The 16240-nt window shown below is 40.4% G+C and overlaps 4 protein-coding genes across 7 annotated transcripts in view; 3 read left to right on the top strand and 1 right to left on the bottom strand.

The window, feature by feature from the left end:
• On the top strand, positions 1–7479 carry LOC129570238 (uncharacterized). 2 transcript variants are annotated; one of them, XM_055449785.1, is made up of 6 exons: positions 1–870; positions 2064–3593; positions 3700–3817; positions 3890–6332; positions 6446–6921; positions 7012–7479. In XM_055449785.1, the coding sequence occupies exons 1-6, from the start codon at positions 842–844 to the stop codon at positions 7258–7260; spliced, it is 4845 nt and encodes a 1614-aa protein (XP_055305760.1). In that variant the 5' UTR covers positions 1–841; the 3' UTR covers positions 7261–7479. The 2 variants fall into 2 exon arrangements, with proteins under 2 accessions (XP_055305760.1, XP_055305755.1); XM_055449780.1 differs by having other exon boundaries at positions 278–870; positions 2061–3593.
• On the bottom strand, positions 7475–13846 carry LOC129570288 (lysosomal acid glucosylceramidase-like). Its single transcript, XM_055449840.1, has 4 exons — positions 13450–13846; positions 12759–13371; positions 8559–8933; positions 7475–8413 (listed from the first exon to the last, which is right to left on the bottom strand). Exons 2-4 carry the CDS (start codon positions 13270–13272, stop codon positions 7662–7664), a joined length of 1641 nt encoding a protein of 546 aa, XP_055305815.1. The 5' UTR covers positions 13273–13371; positions 13450–13846; the 3' UTR covers positions 7475–7661.
• Positions 9083–13271, top strand: LOC129570270 (uncharacterized). Of its 3 annotated transcripts, XR_008688105.1 has the most exons (5): positions 9083–9446; positions 9893–11298; positions 11402–12173; positions 12243–12591; positions 12735–13271. XR_008688105.1 is itself a non-coding variant. In XM_055449817.1 (3 exons), exons 1-3 carry the CDS (start codon positions 10687–10689, stop codon positions 12440–12442), a joined length of 1584 nt encoding a protein of 527 aa, XP_055305792.1. In that variant the 5' UTR covers positions 9656–10686; the 3' UTR covers positions 12443–12690. The 3 variants fall into 3 exon arrangements, 2 of the variants coding, with proteins under 2 accessions (XP_055305792.1, XP_055305804.1); XM_055449817.1 differs by lacking the exons at positions 9083–9446; positions 12735–13271 and having other exon boundaries at positions 9656–11298; positions 12243–12690; XM_055449829.1 differs by lacking the exons at positions 9083–9446; positions 12735–13271 and having other exon boundaries at positions 10036–11076; positions 12243–12688.
• Positions 13847–13899: 53 nt separating the features above from the next.
• The window catches only part of LOC129570251 (exosome complex exonuclease RRP44), a gene marked incomplete in the record, with an annotated part of 4058 nt that continues 1717 nt past the window's right edge, over positions 13900–16240 (top strand). The window contains 5 exon segments of the mRNA XM_055449795.1: positions 13900–14093; positions 14175–14503; positions 14597–15020; positions 15088–15880; positions 15946–16204. Coding sequence (XP_055305770.1) covers positions 14040–14093; positions 14175–14503; positions 14597–15020; positions 15088–15880; positions 15946–16204 — 1859 coding nt within the window.

Here is a 16240-nt window from a genome sequence, read left to right as displayed (position 1 = left end):
ACTCGTGTACTAAAAAGTACATCACAGCTGATACGACCAATCTCTTGTCTCAAGCACACAGTTAACCCATTCTGGTTATACACACAAAATATGCTTGAAAAATTCAAATATGAAGAAAAAAATCGTTCATTTTTATTTCATTCTTCCTTTTCATTTTAAAATGAACGATTTCATTTGTCAATTTAGAAAAAAAGTTCATGTTCCACTCACGAACGTCCGATTCGCGTGATGAATTTCGGTTGCTCGTGTGTATGTATACATTGATGTTGACCGAGTCGAGTCGAGTCGACACACACAGATAGGGAGATAGAGAGGCGAGTACAACGGTATTGCGGCGCAACCGAATTGACCACATGCAAATTGCGCTGCACGAATCGGCTCACACTATGCTCCGACTATGCTTTGGGCTGGCGTGCTGAAAACAATGCATCTCTTTTCATCATCATGCGATAGCCGCTATTCAGACATTCATCGCAACGAGAGAGAGAGAGTGCCGCATTGTGAGTGCCTAATAAATTCGTGGTAATTTTAGCGGCATTCACTTCACAACGAGATTTCGCATCGAAGACATCACATCAGAACCGACATTTTGTCCACGAAAAAAACGCGCAACGCCATAAATTGCTGCTTTATTTTAACATTTTCGGAATATTTTTTTTATATTGAAAGACTGAATGCGGTTTATAAACAATTAACTTGAACATACGACTTGAATTAAGTGAATATTAAGACAGTTGAACGTGGTTCTGTGCGCGGAAAGAGTTTTAAAAGAATAGTGAATAAAAAATCTATCAAACTGACGAAAGCAAACAAGAAGCCATCTAAAGAGAACAATTCTCAAATGGGTGGTCTAATGAATTGGCTGAAAAAGTGAGTATTTTTATTGATTGGACATTTTTTCGATTGAGATTCAATGATTGTGTTGTGATTAAATTGGAAACAAGTGTGTTTTTTTCTTTCATTTTGCGTTATGAGCGTGTGTTCTTTTTTCATCGGCACATTTCAACGCTTTAAATGTTCATACAAAGTTTGACATAAAAATCCACTTGATTCCGTGCGTTTTTTTTTCAACATTGCACAGTGCAAAACTGTTTTGAAAAACGAGACACACAATTGACCAGTCGCACCTGTTAATTTCCGGCTACATTTCGCTACATATTTCTCAAAGCTGTAAAACCATCCATGCCATCATGACTGAAAGACAATAGGGAAAAAAGTCTATTTGCTTGCATTCTCATGCTTCGTTGTTCGACCGCTGAGATTCGGCTATACCGTGTTTGTTTTTGTTTGTCTGTGTGTGTTTACGTGCACAAATTCCCATTTCATTTCGGTCGGTGTTGTGTTGAACGTACCGTATGGCTCTAAAATATGATAGTGCCACGCACTGATGCATGATTCCGTTCCATATTTCACTCTCGTTTGCACACACAAAACGCATTTAAATGACCATTTAGCCGAACAAAAACAAAACAAAAATAGAATCAAAACGTTGATTCTATTCCAACTTAATACCAAGCCATTCATATTCGTATTCATGTGGCGAAGAGAAAGAACAATCAATGCAATAAATATGAGTTGTTGTTTGGTTATAGGGGCATTGCACTTGCGTTAGAAGTTTTCTTCAGCGAAAGATGAACACACTATCAATCGAGTTGAGATACTCATAAGCAGCAAACAATCGATTCAATGTGTGACATTTTCGTAATTCGCACGAAAAAAACATATCAAAGAGTCAAACTTGAATGAAAATCCCGCGCATTTCATTTGTTATCGTTAGCAACGTAAATCGTCTTAATAGCCGAGAAAACAAATGGAACATTCCGAATTGAATGTGAAAAATTGTGACGTCCATTGAGTTCACTTTTTTTCTAAATCTCATTTTGCATACTAAATTTCTGAAAGAAAAATGTGTCCAATTATTCATGTATTCAATCCAATTTCAAATTGACTCATCCCCATTCATTTTTTGTTTGCTCTTTTTCTCGGCACATTCCCACACACACACACTCTGGACGATGCAAACCAAACCAAACGACAAACGCACACGCACTTTTCGTTAGCAGAGACGGTTCAAAGCGAACGCGCCGTCGAGAAAGTGCACCGCTTCAAATGTTCGCGAAACAAAAACCAACCAGCGAAGAGAAACTACGCAATAGTTTGATTCGTTTCACACAGTTTCGTGAGCATCAGCGCATAGAACGATTGTCGATGGGCGCAAATGAAGTAGCTGCCTATCACACAATTTCGGGTGATGCACCGAATTATACCGATGGAAATACAACGCCAACGGAACAAAACCATGTCGCATACCAACCACCAAGTACCTGCCCGCCAAAACCGTATCGCAGTCAAGGCATTCCAGAGAATCGCAATGAAAGTACACAGCCACCGTACAATGGCCGTCGAACAAAAAAGATTAGCGTTCAGTTTCACTTGGGCGAGGGCACCGATGACAGTGATATGACTTTGAACCATCGTAACTCGCGACATTCAATGCCTGCCATTGTAACAAATGCATACGTGCGCGGAATGCGACGAACACAGAATTCCATTGACTCAAGGACGATTCGAGAGGAGGCGATTGAAGAGTTTGAAGAAGAGCACTGCATGTACAACAGTGACAGTGTGAACGACGACCAGACGAGCTATCGAAGTCCGCCGATGAAATTTTACAAACAGAATCTCAATCCATATCCAAGCAACAGTGAGACTTCATCACTGAGCACACTAGCTGAGGCGCTGCCGATTCGGGGAACTTGCCCCGAAAAACCAAAGCGATTACTGTTAAACAGCAAACAGTCCCGGAAATTACTAACCGAAGCCCATTTCACCGGTGCCTATCGGAATTTCGAAATTAAATCACCTTATTACTCGGACAGTTCGTCGGTGTTTAGTGCGGTGGAGAAGCAAAACCATGCTACGACCGATACGGGGAGCGGTTTGAATGGTGACAATGCATCACAATTGGATCACTATCAAGTCGTTGTGAATAAGCATGGGGATGAAGTTGAGTATGCATTGCCATGTATTGATCTGCCACAGTACCAAAGACGACAACAATTAACTGATTGTTTTAAATCTGACGACTCGACACTGGCCGATGAAGTTTTTGATACAGATCCAAAGGAGTTTGTCCGTATTTTAAGTGAAAATTTCGAAATGGCTTCGAACACATCGCATTCGGTGCATGAGGAAGAGCTCATGCAGGGAGAGTATCATCGGACGAATGGCAAGGTTATGATCACTGATTTGGATAAGTCTATCGATAGTGCACACACATTCGACGATTTGGAAACGGTCTCGCGAGCTGAACGCATTAATGAGGCCAATTCACAGATGCGAACACCAAATCGAGTGCTACAATTCCATGAGACAATGCAATGCGCTGATATCATTTGTTTGATCAGCGAATTCAATTCAATGGGCCGAATGGAGGTCCAAATTGAAACACCGCTACATTTTGAATGGGGTACTTTCAAAAATGCCAAAGTCACTGTTCGTAAGTATGCCGATCTAAGCAATGATGATGAAGCAAATAAGGATTTTGCACTCATCGCCGAAACGGCCATCATTCGTGATGCTGAAGTGTTGAGGTAAAGTGCTTTTTTCGATAACTTTTTTCGGCTCTGAGATTTTCTGCACACATTTCGAGTGAATAGATTTTGGAATAATGATTTTTGTTTTCGTTCTGTCGCATAGGAAAATCCGCCATCCAAACATCATCAACTTGATGGCGATTGCATTTGAGCCATTCAAACGATTAGCTCTCATTATGGAACCAACGAGGCATTCCTTGAATCATCATTTGTTTGCTAAGGTAAGAAACAATCGAAACAAATAATCCATATTCATTTCAGACATCATTGATTTATATCGTTTCAATTGGCAGAACGAGCAATTGGACCTGATCGAAGTGGTAACAGTGGTGAAACGAATCGCAGGGGCCATTTCGTACATGCAAGAGTTTGGAATATCCCATTCGAACATTTCATCACATGCGATTTTGGTTGGAAACACTGTGACTCAAGTCAAATTGACATCATTTGAATTGGCTGTTCCATACAAGTCCGACATTCAGGATGAGGTCGACTTGAAATCCAAGCAAAAAACCAAACGAGTGCCATCAATTCGCCCGAAACGTTCACCAAAGCAGTCATTAAGCTCCGAACAAAAAATCGAACGATACAAGCAGCTTACAAGTCAAGTCGTGTTCAACGAAGATGGATTAGAGTCCACTTACACTGTGCCATTTATACGTGAGATTAGTACAAAATACTTTCCCTATTCCACTGAATATCGTCGCAAATTGGCAATATTTAACTATCAACCGCCTGAATTACTCTCACAAGACGAACAATTTGTCTTTCCGACGAAACAATCGGATACGTATGCATTGACACTCCTTTTATGGGAGTTGCTCAATAAATGCATTCCGTTTGTGATTTATGACGAAACCAAATTGGATGAGCTTCTGAAATCGAACTATCCGCTGAAATATTTGCCAATCGTTGAAGAGGAGCGATGCCAACGTTTCCATGAAATACTCGAGCGAGGATTGAAACGTGAACCAGCAACGCGTATCGATTTAGCGAAAATGATTCGGAAATTAGAAGCCATCGAAACGGAAATTTTACGGGGAAATGAGAATGATCACGGTACAATGAAGTGTTGTTGTTTAAAGTCGCAGAAAAGCAAAGCTACACAACGACAACAACCATCCGTTCAAGAGAATACATTGAAAGATGATACAACACCAGATAAGTCGAACAGTAAACAGTTTACGGCAATCACTTCACCACCAGTCGCGGCTTTGTCAACGCAATCGGTGGAGAAAAATATGTCACCGTTGAACAATGTGCATCGCAGCATTTTAGATTTTAATCGCCTTCTTTCACCACGACGCGATACAAACGATGAAACAATTTTGCGAACGAGTACGCTTAAAAAGAAGAAAAAAGTGCCGCCAACCAAAAGCAACAAGCGCAATGTTCGAGATTTGTTTGGCGATGATGTGCCAGCCACGGACAATAAGCACAGCGACGAATTGAAAGCGGCCGTTCTCACCGCTCAAGACTCGGAGCCGTTCTCGTCGACCGGCCGGCCGTCGAATGAATTCAACAATGCCATCTTTCAATCGGCCATTTCGAAGGATCTCGAATTCACGAATGTGGAAGAAGAGGAAGAGAGTATGAAAGAGAATAGGCCGGCGAACAAGAAGATTGAACAGCCATTCGGGCCGAAAGAAGTGAGTAATTCCAATGAAATGGTCGACACAAAAGTATCGTGCCCGAATAATAGCTACCAATTCATCATTGACGACTATCAATTGCCACAGGAGTTGATTGCACGGAACAATAAAATTCGACGTTGTACTTGGCTATCGTCGGATCAAGTGAACAATACGCAATTGCAGACCAGAAACGAAGATGCGTTGCTTCCAACACTGAACGAGAGCAATGATAGTAGCAAAAAGATGAATGTTAATATTAAAATTGTGCACAAACAATTGACACCCACGAAAAATACCTCACGAAATGATTCGATGAAGTCGAATTGTTCAACGGTAAGTGCAATGAGTGCGGCCAGTAGCGAAGATGAGTTTTCGGTGAAATCACGCATCAAGTTCTTCCGTTCGCTGGAAAGTCAACCGGTTCAACGGAGAACGCCGAACAAAAGTAAAATGAATATGAGCCGTCGTTCGGAGATGTCATTCAATGAGGTTAGGAAAGCCGCTGAAAAGGCACAACGACACACATATCCATCATCGAAACAGCCGACCGAAAATCTCAATCAACAGCTCATCAAAGAAATCACCGATATAACGGCCGACATCAAGAATTGCCTGTCGCAGAACAAGTATTTGAGCGAGAAAAAGGCCGACCAATCGCAAGCAAATGAGAATGAAATCAACAATTTGCTGAATACCAATTTTAGCGAGGCCGATGAATCAATTGCATTGCTGATCGATGATCTTTTGAATGAGAAACATTTGCTTGATGAGAACGCTAAAAATGAGTCACTCAACGAAGAAAACGAAAAACGGAATTCAGTTCGTGAAACAGTTCAGAAGTTTGAGTCTTCGTTGCGCAACGAAAAGAACGACAGTAGCTTCTCATTTCAAAAGATTGAGAATAAATTGCTAAACGAGAAGATTTTCAACACAAATGTGAAATCGGACAAACGAAAAACGACGGAATTTTTCGGCAACAAATTGAATGAGGTGACAAATGAAAAAATCGAAGATGTGATTCGGTTTGAGGTACCATCCGAAGTGGATAACGAAGCTGGAGCCCAATATCAAGCGTTTGAAGAGACAGGAGAACCGATTGCAGGTAAGAATTTTGGCAATTTTTTTTCATTCAATCAAGCTTTCTATCAACTTGTTTCCACCAGTTATCGATTGAAACAAGCCTACAATCATTTTGATTCCCTTTTGTCGCTACAGAGACTGGAAGTCAGCAGTCGCAAACGTTGATAAAACGCACTTTCTATCAAGAGAGCATAATTTCGGGTTCAAATGTTGAGGTGCCAGAACTGCAATCTCTGCTTGCCAATGCACCCACGGTCACATCGGTAACCAGAAAATCGTCGCTAACGACCAGAGTCACGCTAAACATGCGGAAATGCCGACGACGTTCATCTGATGTTGGGTTAATTGCACAGAACTCGCAAAATGGTGATCGAGCCGGTGACATTATTGGCTCATCAAACATGGCTGAAGTACGCCATTCGATCTGTGGCAGCCCATTGCCGTTTCTAATGCGAAATAATTCAGTTGATACGACTGCAGCCGGTCGTAGGCTTGAGCAAATGACCGCTGAAAAGCTGCACATGAACCAGGCCACTGGAAGCAGACTGTCCAACGATCAGCTTCAGTCATCCGTCTGTTCAAGCGTTTTGACCGGAATCTTCAACGGAAAAGTAAGAATCGGATTCGATCTTTTTCTCCCCGTCTTTTAAGGTCACATTTTTTGTCGTTCAAATCTTATCACAAATTCTTATCTTTGACAGCAAATACAATCCATCGAAGATTTGTACATCGATGATGATTTTGGTGGAATAAGCCTAGCTGCGAATATGAAACTAATGACGAACTCAACGGATTCGCTCGATAACATCAATTTTGATGTGATTGCAACACACATTTTCGAGCAGAATTCCGAATCATTGATGACGACCACAAATAATACACTACTGAATACAAATTTGAACGCCATCGAGCAAGGTGAAGACAAAAATGACGCTACAGCTGAAGAATAGTTGAATTTTTTACGGAGAAAGATGTATAAAATAGTAGAACAAATACGTGTCATGCTAACAATTGAAAAAATTTAAAGGAATACGACATAAAATGAAAGCAAAGAAAACTAATTGTGTAGAAGCTGAAAACGAAGACAAGATTTCCACAAGAAATTTGCATGAACACATCTCTCTATACAGGGAATAAATAGTAAATAAATAGAATAATCAGTCATCCAATTTCGATTTCGTTTCAATTTATTAGTTTAACTCAAAGTAAAAATCATATAAATTGTATTTAAATGTCTAGATATCTGAAAGATCTAAACATTTTTCAATGGTTTTTTTTTCGTATCACATCATTGCAAAATCTTCATCCAATCATAATTTCCTTCGTCGTACATTCGAAAATGTAGCTAATTCTATGCATATGTCAAAGACGCAATTGAGCGTGGATCTAATCGAATTTCATAGGAACCTCTTAGGTCATCTGTAAAGTCAATTATACGGAATTTGTCAGAGCGATTGTATAAAATAATGGTGATCGTATTATCAGGACATAAAAATGCTACAGTTTTGACATTGCTTGCACGAAATCCATTCAAATTTGCCTCAATTCGCACTGAACCAGTCGGTATGAACTTTGAGAAATGACCTAAGACATAAAAGATTGGCTGTTTGTAGATTTCATTTTTGGTGGTTGAATTCAGTATAACGGCAGCGTCAACAGTGTTATTGATGTATGTGGGCCCACCACTTTCGTTCAATATGAGATTCCAATCGATCCAACCAGCAACATGGTGCTGTAAATCTTGAATAATTCCCAACGCATATCGTTCGGCACGTGACCACGAGCCCAAAACTGGACCATGCACTTCAAATGGTTTGTCGCCAATACACGATTCAGTGTTTAGCATCATTTTGTCTGGATATTTGTTGTATGTTTGGTCGAGCATGAATGGCGATATGAGACGATCCCAATACCAGTGAACAGCCAAACCAGACACATAGTCCATGGCTTTTGGAGATAAGCGATTCAGACGGTCAAACCACCATGGGAAGGTGTATCGTTGATCATCGCCAGCAAACAATTTTATATCACGAAACTCGGAGTTGTTCAAATTTGGGCCCAGATTTTCACCAATCCACTTGCCTTGATTCTCGGGTAGCCAACCTGTTTGGAATGGAGATGAAAAAGAATTGTATGGTTTAAGCTACTTTGAAATTCTATTTCGAACAATATCTGGATGTTCATTTTCTCTGTGATAAGATACAAGTATTGACCATTGTTTACAAATCGGTATTGGTGTCTCCCTTACCTAAGCTCATGAAATGAATGAAAAACCATCCAATTTCTCCATTCAGCGGTTCATTGCCGGTCGATAGTCCCCACAGCGTCATGTTTTCTGCGGCCATCAATGAAAGAAAACGCAAGTGATAGTCAGCCCATGTTTGGTAGTATTCTGGCTTTAATGCATTCCGTCCAGACCACTGGTTGTTCGTCTTCATCCACTTCGGCGATGACCATGCCGTGCCGATCAATTTGATGTCATCGATTTGTGCCACTTTCTTCAAGTCATTGATCTGTTCGTTTCGCCGCAGGTCGCGTGCATCTAGTTTCGTGAAATTGGATAATTTCTGATCGTCAATCGGCTGTTCGTTGTACGCCCAAGGCCTTAGATCAAAATCGCATCCTAATGGGAGAGCAGAGATATTTATTATTTATGGAATGTGCAAATACATGGTTGCATGTACATTTTTGAATAAAAAAATGGTAGTTTTCAATTTAAAGAGCATAAAATCCTGTTTCAAATTATAGCCTTAATGTGAAGCATCAATTGATATTGGCACGTCCCGAAGCAAAGAACACTTTGAAGCAAAAATTGTCTAATGTCTAAATATTGAATTAGTATTATTGATGTGAACCGAGCCTTATGACATTTGACGTTCATTCCATTGGTTTTCGAAATGTCATAATGTCATAATCGCCGGTTTGCTCATACCGAGAACACATTTGGCGTTGTAAACACCAAGTCAACAAATCAATCGTACATTTCATTACAATAAAAACTACAGCAGTGTGAATTCCAATTCAATGTTTTAATTTTCCTACGGTTTCGCTTATAATTCATATTATTTTCGATACACGTGCGTTTTGTATCAATTTGATCCGGAATATCCGATTGTTGAATTCAAGTGACTTGAGTGTGCGTATACTTAATCATTTTAATGTCTTCTTATTGTGAAATTCATTTTTGTTTCATAGCACGTAATATAAGCCATTTATAACGTGAAATATATTTAAACGAGTCTAATAATTATTTAACGTTTAACATTTGAACAGTAATATTACATTTTATGGAAAAAATAATGAATTTCACAATAATTTTGCAGTACATAGTTCTGTTACATGTGATGGTGAAATACGTGTGATGGTGAAATTCATTTTATGCAATGAATTGAGTCCATTGTTCGGAGAAGAGAAACAGTTAATCGATTACTGTTCGAACTCAAATTGAATCAATGCCATTGTTATCAAACCGAAGTCATTTTTGTGTGTCTCATTCTGTTGTCATTTTCAAACTAAATCGAATTTAAGTTTCAATATTATTCGTTTTCAAACTAAATCGAATGTGTGTTTTTTTTCTTTCAGTAGGACAATGGCGAATCGTTTCAAGCCATCAATACCAGCGGAGGGAGAGACGAAAGATGAAATTACGACGATCAAATGTGCGCTAAAGACAATCATTCGCCCACAATACCAGCAAGCATTGATGAGCAAAATAACGGATCTGAGTTTGCAAGCCACTTCCATTTGTGTTTTGGGCTCATTGCTGTTCTTGTTTGAGGTGCAAAAGGCGTTCGAATATAGGCGTCGAGAACAATAATTTCGCATTGTTTGGTGGAAGTGGAGAAGATAAGATCAAACTCTGCTTTGAACAAGTGCTATGGCACAACAATCAGCCACCAAAACCGAAGTCAAGGTATAAACCAAGAGGAGAAAAGCCACGAGGACCACGAGCAGAGCTGCCACGTATCGATCCTGAATTCAAGGCAATTGTCGAAGGTCTTGACGACTATCATCGTATCGATTGGCCCAACAACAAAGATTTCAGCAATGGCCTTAAGCATTTGACAAATCAGTACACAGATAACGTCGTCACCAATCTTGAAACGCATGCTAACAAACACATCACCCAGTACTTGGTACTGAAAGTGTTCGAATTGAACTCAAACTTGGAAGAGGATGGAGAGAAATTTTTGCCAAGTGACATCGAAAATGTTGTCAAGTTGATCATCAAGCAAAAAGATATCAAAGTGCCAAGTCGCGATCCAAACAAACTTGTACGGTGTGAGGTGTTGTATGATATCGTGAGAGATTGCAATGTGTTCCCAGAAATCGATCTGCATGACCTTACAACTGACCCAAAACATTGGTATAAGGCCATGCCAATGTACCTATCCATGCAACGTGAGATAGAAGAATACCATGCGATGTGGCCTCATCAACACCGATCGAAACGGAAGAAACGAAAGCGCAAAAAGACAAAACGAAAATGGAAACGCAAGCGCAGACAAATGCTCGACAACCCAGATTTTCGGCCATTGATTCGAAATTTAGTAGTGGTGCCGATGTGTGATTTCCGGCGTACGCACTTCAAAATCGATTGTACATCCATGCGACAGGTGTTGTCTTCGCAAAAATTGTTGCCGAAAGTGGAAATTGAGAATAAAAAAGGAACAACAAGCACAACAATTATTCCAGAAAAGGATTTCAACCGGGACAGAGATTATTGGTGGAATCAGTATTTTTACATGCGAAAAATTCGACGATTCGTACGTGCCAAAAAGCAGTTTGACTTTTCCATAAACACCGATGGAATCTCTGTGTCTCTCCAGTACTCGGCCAAAAAGAAGACAGACAACAAAGAAACCGACCAAAAATCTCGCATCATTCAGAAGATTGAGGATGGCACAATCAACAATTTTTCGGGCGTTGATACAGGTGTGCGAAGTTGGAATACCACAACAACACACGACATTGAAACTGGCAAAGAAGTAAGTTTTGTATACATTTGAATAAGTTGTGTGTATTTTAATAGAAAATGCTTAAGTGCCAAAACTCAATAACTATACCTTTTTTTTCTATTTATTTTTTCAGACCAACTTTGTAATGTCGAGCAAGCAATTCCACTGGCAAACAGGTCAAAAGGTGCGAAATGCCAAAGCAAAGCGATGGACCAAAAATTTCGTCGAAATGGAGCGCGCAGACAGAGAAAACCGTGAGCTGTATCCAGTGATGCCGTCGCCAAAAGGGTCAATGTGGCTGAACTATATCAAACATCGAGTCAAGATGATGAAGCATGGAATCTGCGCTTACTCAACTGCCAAATACACTCGACTCGCCTTGGACAAACACATCAAGAGCAGTAGTGTTGTCGACGAATGGGTGAATAAGGTGACCGATAAGAAACCGACTCTGTTCTTTTTTGGTGCTGATGGCGAAGTACCACCTGACAGCAGAATAAGTATAAAGAAACATGTGCGGTGCCCAGGGGTTCGTTTGACTTTGAGGTCAATAAAGAAGCGCCGAGATTGTTTCATACAATTGGTGGACGAATGGGGAACATCTCAAACCGACGCAAGATGTATGAATCGATTCCAAAACCAGAACAAAGCGGCCAGATTCAAGAAATGCCGATGCGTACCCGACGCCAGAACATTGCTGCCAACGAAAATTGTGTCAAAGTTGGGCAAAACGGATCTATCGATCTACCGACAGTTACAACGTGCCATGAACGAAGAAGCATCGGAAGAAGACGAGTGTTTATTCCCAAAAGTAAAATGTTACTACAAAAACTGGCGATTAAACCTCGAATGCTCTGTGATTTGGCATCGTGACGTCGTGGCTGCTAAGAACATTCTACTGAAAGGTAATACTAATTGACGCACAATTTCGATTGAATGATTTTTTAAGAAGGTTCATTTGTTTAATCGTTCAGGACTATGGACATTACTGGGACTTCCGATACCAGAGGCGATCAATAGGTATTGGCGCGAAGCTGCTGAAGCAGCCGCTGTTGTTGCCGCTGCTGCTGCCGCTAGAGCAACCGCTGAAGCAGCCGCTGCTGCTGTCGCCATCGTGGATAATGATGTAGAAATGTTCGAGTACGACCAGCAGCCAGCTGATCATGCTGTCTAATCAGCACATTGCAAACAAAAAAAAAAAAACAAATGTAACATTAGTTATTAAAGGCTATCCCGATCATGTGGGATAGTTGCGTTGAAGCAAGTTGACTCCCCATCTGGTTGATGTTAACTGCGCAGGAGTACTTTAGTGGGTGTTTTTAGGTAAGCATTATTCGATTTTGCAAAGAGTTTTTTGCTTCGGGACGTGCCAATATCAATCGATTCTTTACATAAATGCCATAATTTGAAACAAAATTTTATGCTCTTTAAATTGAAAACTACCATTTTTCTCTTTTTAATTTCAGGAAAACACCCTAATGTACATTTACCTCCGATAGGGATGCGCATCATTGAATAAGCGATTCCCTCATCCGGCGAATAGTAATTGCGATAAAGTGCATGCCTCAGCGATTCGGGCATCAAGTCAAATAAATGCGATACGCTCCCGGTGAACGCTCCTCCAAATCCAATAATTTTCTGATACTGTTTGTCTTGATCAACAGTGAGTGTGATTGAAGTAAGCCACGATTTCATATCCTGAGTCACATTCCGCTTAATGCCAATCAAATCTGGAAAACGTTTCACTCGAATCACATTCGGTTCCAGTGGCTTTGGTTGGAAACGTCCCTTCGACACATCGAACCGTTTGCCGGATTTTGTCGATGAAACCAGTATAAAATCACCAAATCTCTCCGGTTTTTCCACATCCATCGTATCGCAATAGGTTTCATTGCACACACAAACATATCCATCGGGATATTTGCGCAGTTGACATGGCTTCAGAACACATTGCACGGTGTTCAACACAAAAAACCACAACAATAAAAATAACAATTTGCTCATCCTTTGTCTTGTAATTGCAGCAACAAACAGGTACCAACTAATTCACAGCGCAACAATCACGCTTCTTATATCCAGAAACTGAACACAGTGTGTTCCATTCTAAAAATAGATTCCAAAGGAAAACCGATAAATTGATTTATTTTGTTTTCAGATTGATAGATAACTCTATAATATTACCTCAACAGCAAATTGTAAATAGTGATGACGATGATGGTAAACCAATTGAATGATTTCGATTCGATTAAGTGCTTTAACTTCTGATTAATCGCCTTATCAATTTGAGGGAAAAAAATCAGCAAAAGATTTAAATGATACGTTAACAACTTGCAATTTTGAATGTAAACAAACGACTTTCAAGTGCTTCTCGTGTCATAAGATCTATCACTGTTGCGATAGTTTCCAATCGAATGGGTTTATTGTTGTTTTCTATTTACGACTAGTTCAATGGAATAACAGGTAAACACTACGCACAAATATGGGCATTGGAAAATCGAAACACAAGAAAAAAAAAAGTAATCGCAACGAAGAACACACATTTGAACCGCATAGCCGAACTGTCATCGCGCACAAATGGGTGCGTTTAATATGCCATGTGTACTAAATGTCAGTTATCAATTGACAGATGCGCAAAGCATGTACACTCGTTAGTTTCAACACCAACAGTAGAACAACAATTGGAGTCGGTGTCGTGTTTTGACTCTCAACATCGACCGTTTCCAAATAGAAATTGAATTTACAAACGTTTTGGATTGAATAGAGTGGCCAACATGTTAACCAACAAAATTTTTATGCGGAAAACCAAACGCGGCAATATTCTCAAGGTAAATAAAAAACATGTTCATTGATTGAGGTTAGAATGAAATACCAAAAAATCAAAATATTGTTGATTTGCATTGTTTTAGATTGTACGCGAGCATTATTTACGCGATGACATTTGGTGTGGATCATCGATTTGTTTGATGTGCGAACATCGAGCACATGACAAAGTTTTGGATGCTAAACCCGAATCACCGAATCCAAATTATCCGTTTCCACATTATCTGGTGTTGGACACAAATGTGGTGCTCGATCAAATCGATGTGTTTGAAGAGGAAGTGCTTTGCAACATCATCATTTTGCACACCGTTTTGAATGAAGTGAAACACAGGAGCTCAGCCGTGTTCAAAAAATTGCGCAACATCATTTCGGATCAGACGAGAAATGTGTACACATTTGTCAATGAGCATCACAAGTGAGTTGAACCGTTGGCTGAGTGTTTTTTTCTCTGAATTAGTTTCATTTTATCGGAAAAGTTTGAACAAAAATCATATTTGGCATTTCACAGAGACACTTATGTTGAACGACAACCGGGTGAATCGGCCAATGACCGAAACGATCGAGCCATTCGTGTTGCCACCGCTTGGTATGAGTCACATTTGAAGAAGAGTTTCGAAAATGATACAAAACTTCGTGCGATTTTGCTGACTGATGACAAGAAAAACATGGAAAAGGCACGTGCCGAAGGTATTTTATGCAGCACTGTCGGCGATTATGTGCGTGGTCTCGACAAGTATCCAACATTGCAAGATAAGCTGTCGTTGAAGGGATTCTCGAGTCAAGACAAAAAAGTCGCCATTTTCCCGCCACATTTAACCGTTAATGAGATTCACGAGAACATCAAAAATGGCAAATTAGTGCAAGGTTCGTTCGCTGCATCGCGTGAAAATTACCTTGAAGGATTTGTCAATGTGGAAGGAATGGAAAAATCGGTTCGTATACATTTGAAGTACTAGTTTACAGTTTGTTGATGAATAAATTCCGATTTGCCATTCTTAGATTTTGCTGCAAGGCCACGAGGGTTTGAATAGAGCTGTTGACGGAGATATAGTAGCGGTCGAATTATTCGACGAAAATTCATGGAAAGCACCAAGTGAGATGATATTGCAAGACGATCAAGAAGATCAAGGCGATGTGTTGGAGCAGGTAAACCTGCCAGCAATGGAAGTGGCCGTCGAAGAGAAACAGCCAACCGGCAAAGTGGTGGGTATCATTCGTCGAAAATGGCGTCAATATTGCGGTATCTTGCAACTCAACCCAATTCCCGGTTCCACGCGGCACATTTTCGTTCCTGCCGAACGTAAAATCCCAAAAGTTCGCATTGAAACACGTCAATCCGAACAGCTAAAAATGCAACGAATCATCATTGCGATCGATCAATGGCCACGGCATTCACGCTATCCCCAAGGCCACTTTGTGCGTGCACTCGGACCGTTGGGCGATAAGGAAACTGAAAACGAAGTGTTGCTACTTGAGCATGATGTGCCGCACAGTAAATTCTCGAAGGAGGTACTTAGTTTTTTGCCATCATTACCATGGACAATTACCGAAGAGGATGTGGCCAAACGTGTTGATCTGCGTCACATAACCATTTGTTCAGTCGACCCACCTGGATGCACAGATATCGATGATGCTCTGCACTGTCGAGCATTGTCGAACGGAAACTATGACGTTGGCGTTCACATTGCGGATGTGAGTCATTTCATTCGACCCGGAAATGCACTCGACAAAGAGGCTGCCTCCCGTGCAACCACTGTTTACTTGGTGGACAAACGTATTGACATGGTGCCAGGTTGGTTTCTGAAAATTATATACATGCAATTTCCTATTTTAATCCTAATTGTCATTCTTCTACAGAGCTGCTCAGTTCGAATTTGTGTTCATTGCGTGGTGGCGAGGAGCGATTTGCTTTCTCATGCGTGTGGGAAATCGATGAAAATGCCAATATTGTCAATACGAAGTACCATAAGAGTATAATCAAATCGAAGAAAGCGATGACGTACGAGGAAGCACAGCTAATCATCGACGATGAGACGCAACAGCATGACATTGCCGAATCACTCAGAGGATTGAATCGACTAGCGAAAATCCTGAAGAAGAGACGTATTGAAAAAGGGTAAAGCACCATTTTACATATTCCCTTTTTGCTTCG

This window comes from Sitodiplosis mosellana, unplaced genomic scaffold (genome assembly GCF_009176505.1).
Source record: "Sitodiplosis mosellana isolate CC-2019 unplaced genomic scaffold, AAFC_SMos_1.0 Smas_scaffold_1, whole genome shotgun sequence".
NCBI lineage: Eukaryota > Metazoa > Arthropoda > Insecta > Diptera > Cecidomyiidae > Sitodiplosis > Sitodiplosis mosellana.
Note: the sequence above shows the minus strand (reverse complement) of the source record. Positions and strands in the feature narration are given on the sequence as shown.